The sequence below is a fragment of the Cheilinus undulatus genome, linkage group 1, assembly GCF_018320785.1.
Source record: "Cheilinus undulatus linkage group 1, ASM1832078v1, whole genome shotgun sequence".
NCBI lineage: Eukaryota > Metazoa > Chordata > Actinopteri > Labriformes > Labridae > Cheilinus > Cheilinus undulatus.
In genome coordinates this window covers 25,208,695-25,229,232 of record NC_054865.1, presented here as the reverse complement: position 1 = coordinate 25,229,232, position 20,538 = coordinate 25,208,695, and the positions used below count along the sequence as shown (strand labels likewise).

Genomic DNA, 20,538 nt, shown 5'->3' with positions numbered 1-20,538 from the left:
TAAGCCTGACTTGACGTACCTGCTTACTGTGCTAAACTGAGGGAATGTAGCCTACTTTGGGAATGCTTCATAACCTCCTGACACCTGAGCTTTTGTTTTGAATGCATTTTTGTTTCTTCCACTCACTTGGGATCAGTAGGAGCTGATGAGGCTAAAAACCTAAGCCCTGTCTTTGAACAGGAAGTAGTTCTCACCAAAAAATTATGCCTGCATATGAGGACGACAGGCTTATCTTACTGTACAACACAGCAAATAGATTTTAAATATTTTAGTAGTTATAAATTTTGTGTGACAGCCGTTTGGAAGGGGGTCACTCAGATAGTAAGAAATGTCCATTTTGTTTCCACTGAAAGTTCTTTAGATCCTGGAAAATTATTTTTAAAATAATGAGAGATTTCCAAAACTTAAAAAAAAAAACCTATAATCCATAAAATTTCTGTGAAAATTCAAAAATCCCTTTACAAATATCCTTGAATAGTCCCCAAATGTTTCAGTAAGCCTTCATGAAAAAGCATTCATATTTACATACAATCTTTACCAAAAATTCCATGAAACTTCCAGAAGAAAATCATTCAAATTCCCTGAAATTTCTAAACAAATTCACAAAATTTACCAATCAATTCCCCCAAAATTCCATTAATAATTACAGAAAAATTCCATACATAATTATATTCACATCATACAGACACACTCACCCAGAATCAATGTCAGCCAACAACTGCTGACCATTATGAACAATAAAAAACAACCAGATTTAACATCTATTTTATGCCAAAGACTGGTGTAATGGTTTAACAAGTGGCCACGTTAACTAGTGACTATAAGCCATATGTGTCTGGGATAATAACAGATACCAAAAACTTACAGAACCACGTTATTTGTGTATTTTTTTTTTTTTATTACCTATATTCATATCGCCGAAGCACGTCTTAGACACAACAGAAATTGTTAAGTGTTTTGCAAATGTCGCAACTACTACAACCAAGGGGATATTTCAGCTAAAAAGTCATGAGTTAACACAGTCACTTTTAAAAACATAACACCTGCTTTCCCACAGCATCGTTTACAGTGAGGCTTTAGGTTCAGGATCAGGGTTTTTACCCCATGGAGAAAAGGTGTCTTTGTATGACTTTTATATCCCTGCAATATTACTCCCAAAGACATAAAAATAAGCTTTGAGATACAGAAAAAGAGTTAAATTTGAGTTGAGATACTAAAGAAACAAACTTAATAAGAAACATATCAGAAAATGTAAGATTCCTTTATATGAGAGCTTTGTATATCCAGGTTACATACCCAACAGTATTACATAATGTTATTTCAAATGAACCAATGTGGACTCTGACACAGACCAATATAAAAAGTGCCCTTCTTTTCTTCTAGTTAAACAAATGTTAAAATTAATCTTTTGAATTTCAGACTCTTGTTTCCGCCACCATCTCCCAAAATCAAGCCACCTTTGGTCAAGATGCACCTTTCCCTCTGGCCTCATTTCCTTAGTCTGCTGCTAGCCCGGGCTGTCTCCTCACTCCCCGGCGTCAGCCCTCCACCCGGCTCCCCAAAGCTTGTCTGCAGCTCTCAATGACAGTGTGCGCTATGTCCTATATATGCAGTAAGTGGAGAGGTGGGTGGATTCTTGCCACTGAAACGGGGGGATGATAGCAAGAAGATGACAGGGCTTTGGAGGAGAGATGCTGGGTAGAAAGAAAAGGAAGGATGGCAAGGAGAGTGGAGGAGGGAGAAGCGAGGAAGAAAAGTAAAGGGGAGAGTTAAAAAGGTTGAAAGGGTTTGGATGAAGGGGGACAAGTAGGATGAAATGAGGATGTAAAGCAGAGAATTGGGATATTTTGTCCCTTTTGATATGTTAAGGGTAGCTCTAGAGTAGGCTGTGGAGGAAAAAGAGTAAGAGAGAAAGATGACAGGATCCTCTGTCTTGACAGGTACAAGTTTAGCAGATGGGCAAGGATAGAAAGGAGGAGGAGGAAGAGGAGGAGAGAAATCAGGATATGTGGCTGATGACAGGTAAACTGCTACATGGGGACTTTTTAAAATATTCCACAGATTATACCCCATCTCCTCTGAGCCAGCTGAGATGCATAGGGAAAAAAACGGGCAAGTGTGAGAGCGAGCCAGCTAAAATTTCAAACATTCGAACTGCCAGAAAATTTCACCGAAACCATCGTGAGCAGGAGAGAAGCTGGGAGAGGGCGGCTGAGTATCAGAGAGAGAGAGCGTGAACGAGAAGTCAAGAGGCAGAGGGTGAGATCTCTAAGCAGCACGCATTGCTGAATTATTGAGGCAAGATGTGTGTAGGAGCAGCAGATAGATTTCCAGTGCTGATCCCTTCTCGCTGTCAGAAAGTTTAGTCGGACACAATCAACCCCTGCTGCTGCAGTTGTTTCTGTTGTTGTTTGGGGGTTTTGGTGCGCACTATAGGGAAAGGCAGAACACATGTGGGAGGAGCAGCCTCAAAAAGTGCAGTTTGAGCTGAAAGCATCCTGCTCCTCTTTGAGTCGGAGCGTGGCGTCTATGATCAGGTTTTTCCCGGCAGTCTGTAGCCATATGTGCAGGTTTCATGAAGTGACAGATCAATATCAGGCTGTGCTGGAGGTGTGACAGGCAGAGAGGAGGGCTGTGCATATGTACTGCACTCTGCACGCTGTGAAACCCCACCATTTGCTCAGTGTGAGCCAAGAATATTACAAATATTTTAAAGCTCCCTGAGGAGATTTATACCTACTGTAAAGACTTGCACAGTATGCCTTAGCCAACAGATCAGCATTGTCAAATGATACTAAAGATAACCAAAAAAAAAAAAAGTCACAAAACCGTTATAGCACCCATTTAACCATTTTATTGACCAACTCTTATTAAAACAGATTTACAGATCTACACTACTCTGAACAATTACTGGCTGGATGATTGAAAAACTGAAAAAAAAAAAAAACTTTCCAAAATATCCCTTCTCTTAATAACTTCTTCTATTGTTAGTCTACCTGAATTTTAAGCTCCACTGTGCAAAATGAGTTTCACAGTCAAGGGATTTTTTTTCCACATTACTTGTCTTAAACTAAGATAGAATACACATGCTAAAGTGTCTTTATCTAAGTCCAAATGCCTGATGAGTTGTAATAGGTAATGCGAGCAGGCTGAGATAGCAGAAAAACTCTGACAGGGTGAACAGGACCCTGACAAGGGTTGCTGCACACTTGATCAAATTAAAAACCTTTTTAAGACCCAGTCAAAGACAAATTACAGTTTTTCTCAGTCGCTTTGGTACATTTCTCGAATCATCCTCGACATTTGCAAAACAGTAAGTGCATTTCTCAAAAAATTCGTACAAATAACAAAACACTATGGATTACCTGCAGAAGCCAGTCTCTTGCTCAAAATCCTTAGTTCATCTCTCAAAAGTAAATATCTGTGTCAGTCCTTGTGTCATTGTGTACAGATAAGACAGTCAAATTGCTTAGTCATGCTGTCAACATAACCGTGTACTCTGGAGGGATGTTCTGATGTAAACTATGGCTAAAGTTTTGATGACAATTATTGTAAAATGTAAGTTACACCTTAGTGTATGTGGGAAATTGATTGCAAGAGACTGGACAAGATTCACATTTCTGCTTTTACTGTTTGTACTGTAATTTGTTGACGATGTCATTGCAATACAGAAAAGAAAAGACAGCACTGCATAGCACAAAGAAAAAAAACAAAAAAAACAAAAGCAGAAATGTGAACATAGGACAGTCTCCTTAGGAAAAACAGTACATGCAGTGCTGTAGGAATTACAGTGCAGTCTTCCTACACCTCCTGACGTTCCTGTCTGTTGGGCCACAAATTCTCATCCACATCACAATGAATTTCTTCTCTCGTGATGCAGCGTGGAAAGAATCTTTTAGAGTGTCTTATCCAGCCTCTGCAGGTATCTGCTGTGACATCATCACACGCTGCATCCATGGCAGCCAGAAGGGTCATCTGTGCATGTGGCTGGTGATCATATACTTTCCATCTCCATGCCGAGAAAATTCCTCAATCATCAAATTCTCCTCAATCAAATTCCTTGATCATTGGTTGGTCTAATGCTTCACACATTTCCTGTCATTAGAGAAAGTCAAGATTCACCTGGGAGCAATTTACCAATTCAGGACAGATTTAGGAAAAAAAAGTCTAATGGAAATGTATAGAAATATTCTTGACATGTTATGACAAGATGTTCAACCATTTTGCATGTAAAGACTTATGCGATGAACTAATGCCTAAATGTTGTGGGGGGTGAGACTATTCAACAGAGACCCATTATAATACACTTTGATCAATATGACATAAGCAACTGATAATGTAGGAAACCGCAGAGAATTATACATAATCATTTGTATGGATATACCAAAGCATTTGCAACTGGTTCAAATGAGAAACTGCTTTTTTGATGTGCACAAGTGACATAATGATGTGAAGACTGAACAAGTACTTTTGAGAATTTCAGTTCTGATCTGAAAAATGTACCAAAGCGACTGAGAAAAACTGTAAGACCATTTTTGTACCCTGTAGATAGGTAGTTCCCTCCTTTTGTGTGGGACTGAACTGCTTTGATTGCATTCTCAAGTTTAAAAGCTTTTTTGCTTGTCCTTGTTCACCAACTATCCTCTTTATATTTTATTTTATCTTGATCTTGCTTTTCTTTGTTTCTTCCTTTGGCAGGTTTTGAATGCTTTTGTAACACAGTGCTCCCATAATGCAATGTGTCATCACTTGAACAACCTAATCCATAGAATAAATTAAAAAACAGGCTTAAGCCATTTTCTGGCCTTAAGTTTTAAAAATCTAATTTGAGTCCTTTAAGATGTTTAAAGGATTGGTTGAATGGAATCACTTATTTCAGGGAAAGAGACGGTTAATTTGTATTAATATTGATATTGATACCCTTATCCATACTCCTAATTGATCCAAGTCATTATTGACCCACCATCAGTCCTTTGCTGTTGTTTGGTGGAAAAACAGAATGGCAGTACATTTTTAACAGACGTGGCATAAACTGACTTAAGTTTGAGTTAAAAAGTTAAATAAGACATGATTTCATCTTTCATATCTAATTTATATAATAAAAATGTGCCTTTCATGTCCTCACAACTCAACTGTAAAGATTCAAGTTTCAGAAGTTTCCGTTTCTTCATGTAGTATTTAGACACATCATGACAAACAGTACTGTACAAGAGTTTTAGGCATGTTTGGGCCGAAGTTTGAGGCTGAAGTAAAACGTATAATGGCGAGTACGCCCACCTGAGGGCTCCATCGGGCGGGAAGGAGGACTGACACAACCCACGTCATGCTCTGGATGTCTTTGTACATTACCAAGGGCATTGGGAAAATAATCTGATGAAAACAAAACAAAAAACACAGCTTTAGGGCGGAGTTATGGGTAGATGTGGCACTTAAACATAGCCTAGGGTACTGTTAGGGCAGGTAGGAGGGTTGCTACAACCCCCTGGTTGTCATGTGTATGTTCTAAGCACCTGAAAACTGTTGGTGGTTGCTGAGCGTATTACCACGGGTGCAAAGGCCCAGACAAAAGAAATGTTGTTAAGCTCGACCTTGGCTGCTGAGCGACACACATACATGTCAAATGTGTCAACACTGACTCTGGCCACCCTCCCTCCTCTCTTCAGCCCGGGGTTGTAGAAAAAAAAGGACCTGTGAAGAACCGAACATGCCTAAAACTTCTGCACAGTACCATACATGCATATTTTCCAAGCACTTTTAGTAAGCTGACCTTGAACACATCATAATATAACCATCTGTCCATTCGTTAAGTCTGCTAATTAAAGGGTGGCTCAGACTACACAATTTTAGCTAGATTTTGGCCTCACTGCAACATCACAGCTCATCATCAAACATCGAGCCTGATTATTAGGGTCAGGAATGACAAATGGTCCTGAAGAGTGACATCATTAATAACACGTCCCATGACTCAACAAAACTAACATGTTAGAATGTTTCTTGCCTTGAGGTATGGTTTGACACCCTGACCTGATATCAACGATGTGAATCCTGACTCCTACCAACAGGAGAACCCCAGCAGGGATGCCTGAACATCAGGCAACACCCAAACACAACTAAACACTTTGCCCACGGGCATGAGAACTCAGCCTACACATTCCCAAATATTTGAAATCATAGTGGGCGGAGCTTGGATCAACAGACTCTTTATAGAGTCAGCACTGTCAAATAACTCCAACACTGAAAACCATTTCAGTCAGATGGGAGTTAAAATTACACTTGAGGAATTAAAATCAACTCTAAAATGTTTAACCCTAAGATACCAACACTCCAGTTTGAACTGAGTATGGATGTGATGTGGAATAATTCTTCCATGTTGTGCTACTGTGTAGTCAACAGAGGTGGAAAAAGTACAAGATTATTACACTCATGTAAATGTACAGTTAAACTGGTTAAAACTTACTCAAGTAGAGGTAAAAGTACTGATTTCACAATGTCTTCAATTAGTAAAAGAATTTTTGAGTGAATGTAATTAGCTGATTTCCACCTCTGGTTGTTACATTACAGACTGACGTTTTCCTCTGATGGTAAAGTAGGGCAAGGAAAATAGGCTGTATGAAGAAGCTCGGCACCCTACTCTGTTCACTTTTTACCCTCACACCAATCATTAAAAATCCCTGCATTGCATATTACATTGCCTGTTTACTCAATGAATCATGTTTCGTTTAGAAGATTTCTCTGTCTCTTACCCTCTTCTCTTAGCTGTTTTAATATTTCTCTTTTTCTACAGTACACAAACTGGCACCAAAGTAACTGTTTCAGCCTCTTTTGGTCCTTTCACAGTCTATATTTAAAGCCACATCCCTAGCAACCACCTGCTCTTCACAGAAATTGTTAGCTCTTCTTAATAACAGTGGCTGTTGGGGAAAGCAGACTGCTGCTTTTCCCAATTGGCAAATCATGATCAAGAATTGAACAGCCATGCAACACTGTTACCGAACAGCTACTTTGGAAGCCAGTCAGTAATTACAAGTGTAACACAGAAATTGAGAATCCTCCAGTCCACATAAACACAGGTGGATTCTGGATTCATTAAAAGGTGGAGAAGAGAAAATGCAACTTAAGGAGTTTTTTAAGAGTGGTGAACTTTTATATTAAAGCAAAGGCATGAATTCTGGCTAAAAGAAGAAAAGGCATTTTCATGGGTCTTAAAACATGTGATGAGCAGATTTTTAAAGTTGCTGTCTGTAAGATTTCAAAAGTTCCTGGTGTGAAACCCCCCCAGCGGTAGTCACATAAAAGACACAGTGGCAGTGTTTGATTTTCAAAATTGAACTAGGCTAACCATTCCAGAAAAAGTTTCTTTAAAAGAGCGGGGCTAAAGAAAGAAATAGGAGCAGAAGACAAAGGACAGGGAGGTGACAGAGGAGGCAGTGAAGAAGAAAGGGAGTGACAGTGTGAGAGAAGTGCAGGAGGAGGCAGACGGCTCTGATGTAAGCTGTGTTCTCACCACTGTTCGCGACCGTCCTGTCGCCTTCATGAATAAGTTAGACGCCAAATGTTCCCTCCCTCTCGTGTCCACGCATGCAAACTTTCAGCCACACACACACTGTAACCCTTGTTCTTTCACTCTGGAGGTGCCGGGATCAGGGCCTGTGCTCGCCAAAAAAAATACAAACAGACATGACAAAACACACCTACGCTCCAACGGCTTTCTCATCCAGCCTCTATACCACAGAGTATTAAAATATTAACTTGTTTTGTTCTCCCAAAAGCAAGTGTATTTTCCCTCCTGAAGCAGAGCCAATGAGAGGTGCTTGATAATGTCTGACAGAGTGACAGGAGAACAGAGGGGAAAAGTGAAACCTCTCTGACAGTTTTTCCTACTCACAGGGCAACCACGTCATCCCGCTCTGGACCATCTCATCCAAACATGGAAGCGTGCGTGTGCGTAGGCCCGTTTGTTTTCACCGCGTTTGTGTGTGACACTGACTAACTTCCCGCTACAAAAGAGAGTGGAGTGGGTGAGAGTGAGGTAATGATCTTTGAGTTCAGCTAAAGGTAAATGCAGTGAGAGATGTTAGCATACTTGCAGGTCTGCAGGTGCATGTATAATTTGTGTGGGCTCTCGCGTGTGCCGTTTGGAAGCGTGGATGTGATCTGTATGAACAAGAACATCATCATCCCAGAGAGTGAATTATTTAAAAAATAAAATCATAATCATTCTCTCAGCTCGCTGGTATAGAGACATGCTGCAGGAGCCTGCAGCCACTCTCTACATTTTAATCCTCAGTCCTTGATTTCTTCTTGGAAAATCTGAAATATTTTCAGAGAACAGATTTCATTTATGTTAAATTCAATCTGTCAGTATTTACTCATCATCAGTCAATGCAGAGGATAGTGAATCAATTATATCTCAGTATGAACTTGCTGGGGACAAAAGTGTCAGTAGTTAATCGCACTTTATCATATTTTACTTTTTTGGATGGACAGTTTACCAGTTTAGGAAATAAATTTGTTTAACTGTGAGACGATGGACAAGGGGGCCTAAATCTCTCATCTTCAGTCTTTATCAGGGATGTAACAATATACTAACCTGACATGCCAGATGGATTTGTTTCACACTGACACACAGATATAACTTCCCCTGAGACCAGAGGAACCCAGAAACCTAGCTGCTGTCAAAGACTGTTCAAGGGATGTAAACTGTTGGATGATTCAAAACTGTCTGCAGCTATTCAAAATCTGAAATTATATTCAATCCACAACATCCCTGTCCTTCAGTACGACCTTGGCCACTTTTTTTTTTTCAAATAACAAACCATCTGCCCGAAACGTAGGTATACTTTTTGATTACAACTTTTGATTCAAGCCTCATATCCAAACAGTTGTTAAATCATGCTACCACCATTTACAAATCATCTCCAAAATAAAAACAATACTCTCTCCGTCAGATCTGGAAAAGCCATACATGCTTTCATCTTCTCCAGACTGGACAACTGCAATTCCCTTTTCAGTTAAAAATATGTTTATTTTTAGTGTGCAGTACTCAGACCCGGCTGCAGAAACAAATTAGAGGGGGGATATTACATTTTTTTTTGGGGGGGGGCACCTTTTCAACCTAAATTTCATTTGCTTCAGGCTGAACAGTGGCAATGTGGCCACTTCTACAGTGCTGAGAAATCATTTTTCTCTCACTAAAAAGGGGCAGTTCATCCGAAAACCTAAAAAAACAAAAAACAGTAGTGTAGCGCTATGTGTTGATTTATTCAACTCAAAAGTCAAGCATTTATGTCAAGAAGAACAGCAACGGGGGCTGCAGCGTGCAGAGAGCAGCACCACACAGCTTCACTTTTATTAGAAACATAAGCACTGATGTCAAACTGAACACTGGAGTAAACATTCATGCTAGGAGAGGTAGCTACAGCAGCTAGGGAGCACAAGGAGCAGCGCCAAGCAGCATAACTCATCCCCATGGAAGAAACGTGACGACGTCAACAACAACAACACCACCGAACATTACAGCTGCGAGGAACAGCAAAAGGCCAGCACTGGCTTTTTTTTCCCAGAGAAAAGGCATGGAGGAAAGCTCTGCATGAGTGGTCTTTGGGGCTTTTTCTGTGCCAAGGTCACTAAGCTGCAATGGCCTGTTGCTGTTGCTCACAGCTGTAATGTTACCTTGAATTTCAGTGTTGTTGTTGTTGTTGTTGTTGACGTCGTCAGTCACGTTTCTTGGCGCTGCTACTTGTGCTCCCTAGCTGCTGTAGCTAACCATCCTAGCATGAATGTTTACTCCAGTGTGGCTGTTGACTTAGGTGCTTATGTTTCTGATAAAAGTGAAGCTGTAAGGCACTGCTTCCTGCTCACTCCATCCACGTCGTCACTTGTCCTCGGTACTTTTGTATTTTTTTGGAAATAATTCTGGATATCCATGTTCAGTTCACTGCGCACTAGCTACGGTGAACGCCATGAACGTATGATTCGGTATGACTCAGTGACCCGCCCCCTCTATTTGTATTTGGCAACACATTGCCTTCGTCTGGCAGTCCTTGTTCTACATGAACTCTTTAAGTATTCACTACTAGTTTAAAATCAATTCTTTTAATTGCTCAAACCTCAGATTCAAATGTTAATTTAAGTTTACAGGACTTAGGCTAAACCATCTTCTTTGAGTGTGTGATACTTAATATTTTTAGTGCGCTGTAAACACCGATAAGTTCTTAGCACTCAAAACATTATAGTCCACTGATTACCCTAAAATGTCAAATATTACTCTCTGTAAACTTTTTTTAAGTTACCATTTCACCTTTGGTGCCACCATTTGCAACAATGGCTGTTGGTGACCCACTGAACCAGTAGTTGATATTTCATTAATGTCAGTGTGCTATCCAACATTCATAGACACTTATAACATTAACAACGCCCCCTATATAACTGAGACAGCAACTTTGCTGAATTTGCATTTTTAGTGCATTTTATTTATCTATTTTATGCAACCTTTTTTTAACCAGGAGAAAACCTCTTTGAAATTAAAAATCTTGTATTCAAAAGTGTTCTGGCCAAGACAGCAGCAAACAGAATGCATAAAGGTTTAGTTCCCAAAGGCATTCTGGGAAAACTGCAGATTTGTCATAATTCAAATAATTTGAGTATTAACAAAAATACTTACATTGTCTGAGTACTGTTCACTTAAAACTGACATGAGTTCTATGAGCTCATTAAAATAGAGTTGAAATTGCTGTTTTGGATTTTTAAGTAAACACAACTCCATTTTTTCCCCTTTTTACTCAATTTATTTAAACCAAATAAACTAAAGTAAATTGAGCCCTTTAGCTGTTATGGCCAAGAAGTGCAAGTAACTTGTTTATAATAAGTATTTAGAAGAGGTTACAAAAAACTGAGTTCAATTCGATGTTTCTGAGTAAAACTGATGTTGCGTTTTACAGTGGACCTAATCCTTCATCTTTCTAATTTAAAAAGGTAATCCAAGTTCTGGTATCAGTATTGAAGCTCCTGTGAGAAAAATGAAAACATCTTATGTATAATGTCTGCTCAGACGAGCTGAACTTCACAGTAAACATACATACATTAAATACACATAAATCACAGCAGAGCCTGCCACACTCTGTCTTCCAAGGAGATATATTAGTATAACACCTCACTTGTGGACCCACTGTGTCAGACCGCCCACCTCTACCTGCTGCCATGCGCCCACCCCTGGCTCAGAATGTAACTAGTGGGAGGCAGGGTGATATATCAGACCTCCCAGGACGTTGTCTTAACGCTCTTATCCTTTCGCCCCAGGTAGTAATGCCAGTGTAAACCACAGTCAACATATGAGTTTGGACAAAGGCCTATGGCACTGCTGCTGACCTGTGGGTTAATAGAAATGTTGTCAGCCTCTAATATCCAGTCAGCCAAAGAGAAAAGAGAAGAGAGAGAGAGTAGGGAGAAGAGAGAAGAGGTTTAAAGCAGCAATATATGAGCTGAGTAAGCATCAAAACAAGGTTTGAGATCTGTACTGTGTCTGTGATTTTGTTAAGGTTTGACCCTAATATTAAGGCAACATGGCTGCACAATGGGCCTAGTTAATGCAAGAAAAAATGGAAGCAAGGCGAGATAATTAAAACACCATGTGCACAAAAATTTCAGCAGAAGGGACTGGATGGGAAAGACTGGCAGAGATGAGTCGAGACAGACAAAAAAGGAGGCGTGACAGCAGACAAAGAGGGGGAGCGGGCAGATACCACCATCCTCATCACAAGGTTCACGTCTAAATTTTCCATTTTGAATCGTGGTGAACAATGGAGAATCTGATATACAGTACAACCAATAAAGACACTTGCCAATATTCATCAGCTTTACTACCCTGCCAGCCCATTATCTCCTGTCTGTTCATAGCAGAGAATAGATCTGCTAATCGCCTGGCACTCTACACCATAATCAAGCTTCCTGAACAGCCAAATAACTGAAATCCTCTGTTCAAATATTGACCTCATTTTTACACCTCTTTTCAGTCTGAAATTTCTATCTATCTACCTATCCATCCATCCATCTATCTATCTAGTTTCATTTGGATGGCTGGAAAAGCAGTTGGAGCACCTTTAATTAAATTCCAAGGACTTTAATTACATGTAATACAGAGGGAAAGGTCATTCAACAATTGCTGACATTACTGATCTCTTTCATGTGGGGGCTGCACAATGTGTAAAGAAAATGGGGTGTGCGGACAAAAAAAGCAAAGTGATAAGGGGTAGGAGGGGGTTAGTATGCGCTTCACTGTGGGAGGTAAAAGATTATAATCAACCCCTAACCTAATGCTTCAGTCTCTTCCTATCACCGTCTCCCGTCCCCCTCCTCTATAGCCTAAGAGCCAATGATAAATTATGGATGCTGATTAGAAAAGGGCAATATTCCGCATCCAAAATAAACGCTGCAGCAAGATGCATAAAATAGACACAAACAAAAAAGTGCTGATGAGGGGAGAGGGAGAGTTAAAGTCACAGGGGAGCTAGTGGCCACGCAGGCCAGTGAAACCTGAAAACATCTCTTTCTAGGTCACCAGCTCTCCATCCGTGTGCCATGGCGGGCTAAAGCACCGCAGCGACTCAAGCTCCACACTGAGACGCAGCACCAATGTTGGATGCTTGTCTACACACTCAGATACTGCAAATAAAACACTAGCAACGCATTCCTAGTATTTCATTCTTCCTTGGGCAACATCTTCAAAGTGATTTAAAATCTATGCGCATTGTAGGCATATAAAACTTTCTCACTTTCTGCATCTCTTGTAGTGCTTTGTTCTATGGCCAGTGGCGAGGCCTTGCTTCTCCCGCTGCTGTAAGCTCAAATCTGAAACAAAAACACTGTTGAGCAAAATCATTGATTTGGGTTCATTAAATTTCCTGTTAACAAGCACATAATGAAGCATCACATTGCAGACTAATGCAGTCTGGATTCCATCTACAGCACCAGCTAATGGTTTCGTGTGACTTTGTCGGGCAATCAATAATTTGGTGTCCCTGCGAACTCTGTAGCTTCGCAGAGTTTGATGTGATGCGGCACCGCCACTGATGGGGAGACAGTTTTTCTAGTACACTCTGTCAGCACTGATGTCCTGACTGTGGCCTTCAGATGAGGAGTCATATCCTACAAGAGTGTCTGAAAAATGTTCTGAATTTCAACTAATCCTCAAGTATGTTGAGCGTAGGAGGTTTTTTTTTTGAGTGACACATCATGCTTGTAATGCCTGGGATTACAGTTTATCCAGATTATATGAAACCTTTAAATCACTGTATATATACATATGCAGGGATGCTTTCGACAAAGCTTTAAAATATACGAAATAAAGATAGGGAAGAAGTCTCTGAAAAGAAGGCAGAGGATTAAGTATTAGTCATATCTAATCTTAATGGTAAAAAGGCTTTGTCTTTTGAAAACAGAGCTGCATTTCTTGGCTGACTTGTCCGTCCAATTGCTATTTGATGGACAGGTGTTACAAGCTTTCTGACAGCCTATCAGAATTCACAGAAGTTCAATCAATACCACACTGCTGCAAGAGAAACAGTGACTGATCCACATGTCCCTGCTGAGCCAGCAAACTGTTGCAATGGCAAGAAAAGTGTGTCTGCTGTACAAACACATCCCACTCAAAACACACACGCATACACACACTCGCAGGCGCAAGGGAAAGAGGTTTGCAGATACACACATTGCTTGTCCGTGCATGGATTCAGCACATAAACTCACACCTGCACGCACAGACTCACAGGCGTTAGCTGACAAAAAACGCACCCATCCAAACACACCCCAGAGAAGGCTACAGTAAATGAACCTCACAGCCATCCAAAGCGCTGACATCAATCAGGCACGCTTACACTGTTTGGCTCCCGACGGACACTGAGTCGCATCTGTCTGCTAGAGCAAGTGCTAAACAATTCCAAAGAGAAGCAAGCCATTTTCTGCATTTCTGCATATGCAGCAGGCTGGCAAGCCAGCCAAACTCGTTGGCTCTCTTCCAAATTGTCCCTACTTGCGCAGTTTACTGCTATTGTGGAAATTGTGAAACGATTTGTTCTTATTGAATGACTCTTTTTACTGCTTATTTACCTACATGAAACAGTTGTAACACAGGTACACCCGGGCGATCAACATCCCCGCAAAAGCCATCCGGGAATCTCGGGGCCTGCGAAATGCTGCCCAGTCTGATTTCCTCAAAGCTTTGGGACTTTAGTTCCCTCAGCAGCGGCTGAAAGGCAGCTGTTGCACATAAGAAAAATAACCTATAACACTGTGGGGAAAACAACAAAATATCACTGCAGTTCCCACTGCTGGCACTGAAAGCGTACCTTTCTCGCTCAACCCACTGCATATTTGTGACAGAGCCCATGAGGCACCAATGCACAAATTCTTCATGACAATCAGTGTTTCACCCCGTAGAGAGCTTAAAACTGTTTCATACTCTTATTAGGCAGAAAAATAAACGAGAACAAGGATGCACAAGGGCAGACTGGAAATAGGAGCCTTCTGCAGGATGGTGAAACAAGATCAGAGGGCTCAATGCATGAAGGCTGGAAAAACAGACACATACTTATGATGATTGCTGGCATTGAGAGTAACTAGAAAAATCTAGATAAATGTAATCTTTAAGCTGCAGAAGTCCTTATTATGTTCTATACAAAACAGCTACTTAATCATTTCTTTATCAAAGACTGTTGGTGAAAACTGATCTCAGATTCTTTGTACCATTTTAATTGCCTCACAGTAACTGACCTGTGAGGATCTTACCCAGTCCTGCCACACCACCCTGATATTCCTCTGTCTGCAGCTGTCAGTCTCAGCAACACACCAGATGTCCACAAAAGCACCATAAAAGCTCATATTTTGTTTATCAAAGCATCAATATGATGCTTAAAAAATGCCACAACCTAACAAAATTTTGAAGGATTTTTTAATAGCAAAGAAAAAAATGAGAACGTCCCTGTAAGCTGGTTGTAATTAGTGCTAATAGTGGCATGTCACCTGCAGTATGACACAACACTGGTGTTCATGTTTCAGACCATGACAGATTGTCGGCGTGTCACAGTGTGACGGCTGTCTGTGGGATTGCCTATGACAACAGCACTCTATGCTACTATGACTAAACAGACCTTGTTTTCAATGGCTGCCACATGCCTTAAGACATCAAAATCAAAGTATCAGAACTGACGGATCAGTTTGTGTGTTTGCCTCGCCCGAAGGGACAGCAGGAGGAAGAGGATGCATATCTGGCCAACAGGCGCCTGTCACAGAAGAAACCAAGCCACTGTAGTACAGTGAGGCGAGTCTTAAGAGGGTACAGATCTGCGCTTGATCCTCAAAAGCACAGTGTGACTGTGCGGTTTAACCTGAATAAAGATGAGCCTCTTCCCTGAGAGCTCTTTCCAGGTTGTGTGTGCTTGTATGTGTGTGTTTAAGTTAAATACTGGCCAAACTATAACCTCCCTTCAGCAATAACCATAAAACTTGAAGGAGAGTATTGAGTTTGATTATACTTTGTGTAATGAAGAACTAATCTGTGGGTCTAATGACTGTTGGCCATGAAGATTTATATCAGATGAAAAATGGAATTAAGATTGGATTTACAGTAGGTGGGTTTCCCCTCCACCACACTGCTGGATGTTTTCCCAGCTGCCTCCTGTGACTTCTAAGAAGTAATATCTCCCTTTCAAGTTAATTTGCTGTCTATCTCCCTGAAGCTGTTCTCGCAGTAGTTTAAACGCCAGTTATTACATTGCCTCCCATTTACTCGCCGCACTGAATGGCAGACAATATGTGGCACAGAGAAGCCCTTAATTAAGGTTATGGGCTAATAATTGAACAAATTAACATTTCTCCTGCCGCAACTGGGCTCAGCGAGGCTGCACTAATAATGCATAGTTCATACAATAATGGGAACACATCTGTAAATAGGATGCTCTTACCGTAAACTCCTTGGCCCCAGGCGAGAGGACAGAAACTAGAGAATAACAAAATCCAGAAAGGCTCCATGTTCAGCTCAGCTCCGTCATAACCTAAGAAACACACACAGAGAAGGGCACAGCTTCAGTATGTGGAAAACAAGAAGCGACAGCTGAGTGATGATACAAAAAAAATGGTAGAAGAGGCCCATTCAATTGTTTTTCTCATGCTCAGAAATGTCCCCTTTGACCTCTTAAGCTGTGGAAATAATATTACAGAGCAATTTGGCCCCAGCCTACATCATTCCACTCAACTTATAGGACACTTAATTCAATCAGAGCTGGTGGATTAGAGGAAGTTTACAAGCCCAGATGTGTGTGAGTGTTGGAAAATTGTAGATTGACAGGTTTGTTGCTGTTTAGCGTGACTACTCCTTCACCCCGCTCTTTACTCAAAGGTGGTGATAGGGTTGGGGTGGTGGTGGAGGGGGGGTTATAAAGGTGTAGCCAGGACAGGAGAAATCAAAGGATTACAAAGCAGAATTCATGGAGGATTACCTCCAACAAGTGGGGTCATGCTCCTTAGACCCCACCCACACACCTCCTCAGATCAATAAGATAAATATCAGTTTCTCCTGCAGCTAAAGGGAGATACATTTTTGGATTCTGAATGTTACTCAGCATTAAGGTTGTTTCTCTGCACCTTTTAAAAAGTGTGGAAAAGATGTGCAAAAAAGGGTGAAAAGCTGCAGGAGTGAGGAGCTAATGGACTCTCTGATGTGACTCTGAACATGAGGATTTCCTCCACCGTCTGGCCCTCACATTTCTATGATGACAGTGAGCCGGCTGTATTGACAGCTTGTATTATACAGCGCGCTGTGATCAAAGTTTCATTATACGGAGCATGAGAGTTAACACGCTGCATTAATGTCGGGACGCGCTGCATGACACTTGTTCAAACTGACGTGTTGTGAAGTGGATCGGCCGTAAAAAAGACGTGATGCTCATCAAAGGATTAACAAAACGAATCTACTGTTGGAGTCTGTTGTATTTCTGATGGGGATGAGGAGTAAAACTGACCAGCCCTTCTGCGTTTAGACGCGTACAAAACGCACATTTTTTTTGTTTAAAATGTCCTCAAACACGACGAAAAGTGAGTCTATATACATAGCTGTGTTAAGAAATTAAAAATGAAGGCTCGGTGCAGATGTAATCCCTTTGCAGCTCTACCTTGTCTCCGAGGTTGCCGTCCTGTGGGTCAGTCTGCTACCCGGCGCAGCGCGCACTCCTCCCGGCTCAGCGAAGAGGATCGCTCCGCTCCCGGTGTCCGTGTCACACCACACACAAAAATGTGCTCAAAAGTTAAATAGTCTCCTCCAGTGGGCGTCCAGTGTGAGCTTAACAATTCCGATGAGTGTAATAGAGTTTACCGATCTCCCACTCCTCTCCAATGATCCCCCTTGTTGTGTTAAACTTTTATTTTTACGCACAGAGAAACGCCGCTAGGCTCCACGAGAGAGTCCTCTCCTCCCCAAAACAAGAAGATACTTTTTCCTCACACTCAAGCAAGGTCAGTTTGACAAGAATCCCACATACTCTGCTTCTTCGTCTTTGTTGTCTACTTTTAAAGGCGTGGTAGAGATGCTTTCACTTTCTCTCTCTCTCTGTCTCTCTGACCGGTGACAGTCTAGAGTGAAGCCCCCTGTAACACAATCACGCGCTCTGAAAATGAGCTCCCCTCCGCTCCTTCAATCAGCGCTGTGTCTGCGGACTCCAAGTGATGCTGGCCAAGTGGAATATGTGCGCTGACTGAGAACGACCGCCCCTGTCTGTGAAGAGAGAGAGAGAGAGAGAGAGAGAGAGAGGGAGAGAGAGGAGGGGAGGGAGGACAGAGGCTTTACACATAGGCGCGCTCGAGCCTCACTGCTCCACACCGAACAGGTTGTCAGAAGAAGAGCATCCCTGCCCCTCTCTTTTTTTATCCTAAATTCACCGTGAAATATCAACTTGTTTGGTGTCACAGGGTGCCTTTGAGAGAAAAAAGGGTGGCCAGCAGCAGTGTTTATGCATTTTGTCTCTTTGGTCGAGTTGGCCAGCTGCGGTGCCACCACTCGTGTGTGCCAATTAGAACTGAAAGGCGCTCCGAAAGTTTTTGGCCTAATGGATGAGCCTTCAGCACCCCTACCCCTCCCCGTGGACCAATTATTTATGACAGGGAAAATAGACTGACTATTGAACAACCCCATCCCCTCTCTCTCTCTCCCTCTCTCGCTCTTTCTCTCTCTCCACAGATAGCCTCTCTCTCCATCCCTCTCTGCTCCTCACTCACAGGCATCAGAGTTGTGCCGGCGGGTTTTATTAACTTCCCAGTGTAGCCACAAGGAGGCGATATTCGGGTCATTGCCACTCTTGGGATGCAGGGTAGTGGAGCATGTGTCTGTGAGTTTGCAGTGATGAGGTTTGAAATCAGCCTGGTGTGCAAAGGGCCCTTGTATGACTGGCCTCTCTGTAGAGATGTTTTTGTCTGCGTGTAGCTGGACTGAATGAGACAGACACTTAAAATATCAAAGAGCTGCAGATCAGAGTAAAGCAAGCAATCTGTCAGTCTGAAAGAGGTGCGCTTAACTCTAGTGTGCTTTATGCAATGAAGCAAGCGCTCAAAATTTTCCCTGTTTTCCATGTAGCAAAACAGAGGAAAAGGCTTCATTATAATGATTTCATGAACTGTTTCAACAAAGTAAAAGGATTAAAGTGATGAAAGGATGTAGTGGGATACTCAAAAGTAGTGAAAGAAGAAGAACCATCTAAATTTAAAGCTCCAACTTAGAACAAGAGCTGAAAATTTTCAAAAGCTAAACTCTAAGAGCAATATATCAGGTTTGTTTAATCAGTTGGAGTGTGAATCTTTCAGCATATTCAATTTAGATTCTCAATTCAAGATTGTTTCACAATGCATTCTGTATTTCCAGGATTAGGGGTAGGTATTGAGATCTAGTACCGGTTCAAACACGTTTGGTACCTAGTGTAACAAAATTACAAAACAGATATCAGTACTTCATTTTAATACCCTGACCCCCCGCTACCCCAAATGAAAGGCAAAAAAAATATGTTTTGGAATTTGTGTGATTCATGTGCACTCACTTTATTTCAACTGAGCAAACAAGCCCATAAAATATTCATGCTTGGATGTTTCACCCTTTTAACCAATCATGTCTTTTCTATACCAAAGTTTACAAACAATCCTCTTTAATGTCAAAGTGAAAACACATTTCTACAAAGTATTGCCATTTGAATAAAATATAAGTTACTGCATTAATATTAATCTTTCCAATAACATTTTTTATGAGTTACTTGGAGTGTTTTTTTGTCTTCATGGTGTAATGGTAGCCAGGAATACTGATAAACCCTATCCTACTAAGTAGTTTTTAGAAACTTGCCTGCACATGATTATACATCTAAGGGTGGATGAAGCTATAGGAATGCTTTTCTTTTTAAATGAATCAGAATATTGATTTTTTTAATTTCACAGTTCATTCAGAATTGGTTGGCAGATTGGTAAATTGATGCCGTGTGCGTCCATCAGCTGTTGTTGGATGTTGTTCCACTCATTTTAACTCCAGGTGGTGGTGTATGGGGATAACAAGTACTGAAACAATCCTGAAGTACTGTACTTTCATTTTGCAGACCTTCTGCATCAGATACATCAGGTCAGGCTTCCTCTTACACACAGGGTTGTAGAATTGGAAGTGTACTCTATGGCTTGTCTTAAAGGGGACATATCATGCAAAAATCACTTTGTCAGGCTTTTCTAAAAAAATATGTGCCCATGGCCTGTCCACAATCCCCTCAAGTGCCAGAAAGATCCATTCCCTCCCCCCTCTCTTTTTCCACCTTTCAGAAAATGTGTGCTGAAACAAGCTGTTCTCAGATTTTCCCATGATGTCATGTAGGGAGAGATTCGGCTGCTTGGAAGAAAGTTCTGCCCTCCTGTCCTGATCGTCCTCTCAGCTGGCAGAGAGAGGAGGATCAGGAGAACCACATCCATTTAGCCACATTCATTTCCTGAGAGCGGCATGTTGTTTGGGGACATCTGAGACCAATATGAACTTGTCTTAAAAGGGTAAAATATGTCCCCTTTAAACGAAAACAGGGCATGCTGATTATTTCACTGCTCCATGAATAGTACAGGCAGTATGTTTGTACATCAGACACAATCATACATTAAGCTGAGAGCTAATGCAAAGCACACTGACTGATGAGTCAGAGCCCACACACTTCTCTGCTGTATGGGTGTATCAAGAAAGATGGAGAGGGTGCACTGGAGATTAAACACAGATTAGACTGGGAGAGAAGACAGTAGCAGGTTCTCTGCACTTAAACAAACTGCTGCTCAAGTTTGAAACAAATCAGGAATTTTGACATGAATCAATCCTTTCCCCACATCTCTAGTTTAATGCTCAATATTGGATGTAAGGATGTTAAAACATTATCCATTCTGGGCTCCATACATTTCACAAAACTGGATCTACATGTTCTATCATTTTTCTTGTTACATGTGTAATATAATCTTAATTCTTTGACAGTAAAAATGAAGAATAAACAATTT

General features: G+C 41.2%; 1 protein-coding gene across 6 annotated transcripts in view; it reads right to left on the bottom strand.

Annotated features, from left to right (window-relative positions):
- LOC121514859 (MAM domain-containing glycosylphosphatidylinositol anchor protein 1) overlaps window positions 1-17,723 on the bottom strand; it is a 412,064-nt gene extending 394,341 nt beyond the window's left edge. For all 6 annotated transcript variants that reach the window (XR_005992331.1, XR_005992332.1, XR_005992333.1 and 3 more), the window contains exons 1-2: window positions 17,163-17,723; window positions 15,957-16,046 (exon numbers count right to left, since the gene is read on the bottom strand). Coding sequence is in view for 3 of the 6 variants with exons in the window: in XM_041795251.1 (XP_041651185.1) it covers window positions 15,957-16,023 (67 nt within the window). In the remaining 3 variants the exon portion in view is untranslated. The remainder of the gene's footprint in view (window positions 1-15,956; window positions 16,047-17,162) is intronic.
- Between the last annotated feature and the right edge of the window lie 2,815 nt (window positions 17,724-20,538).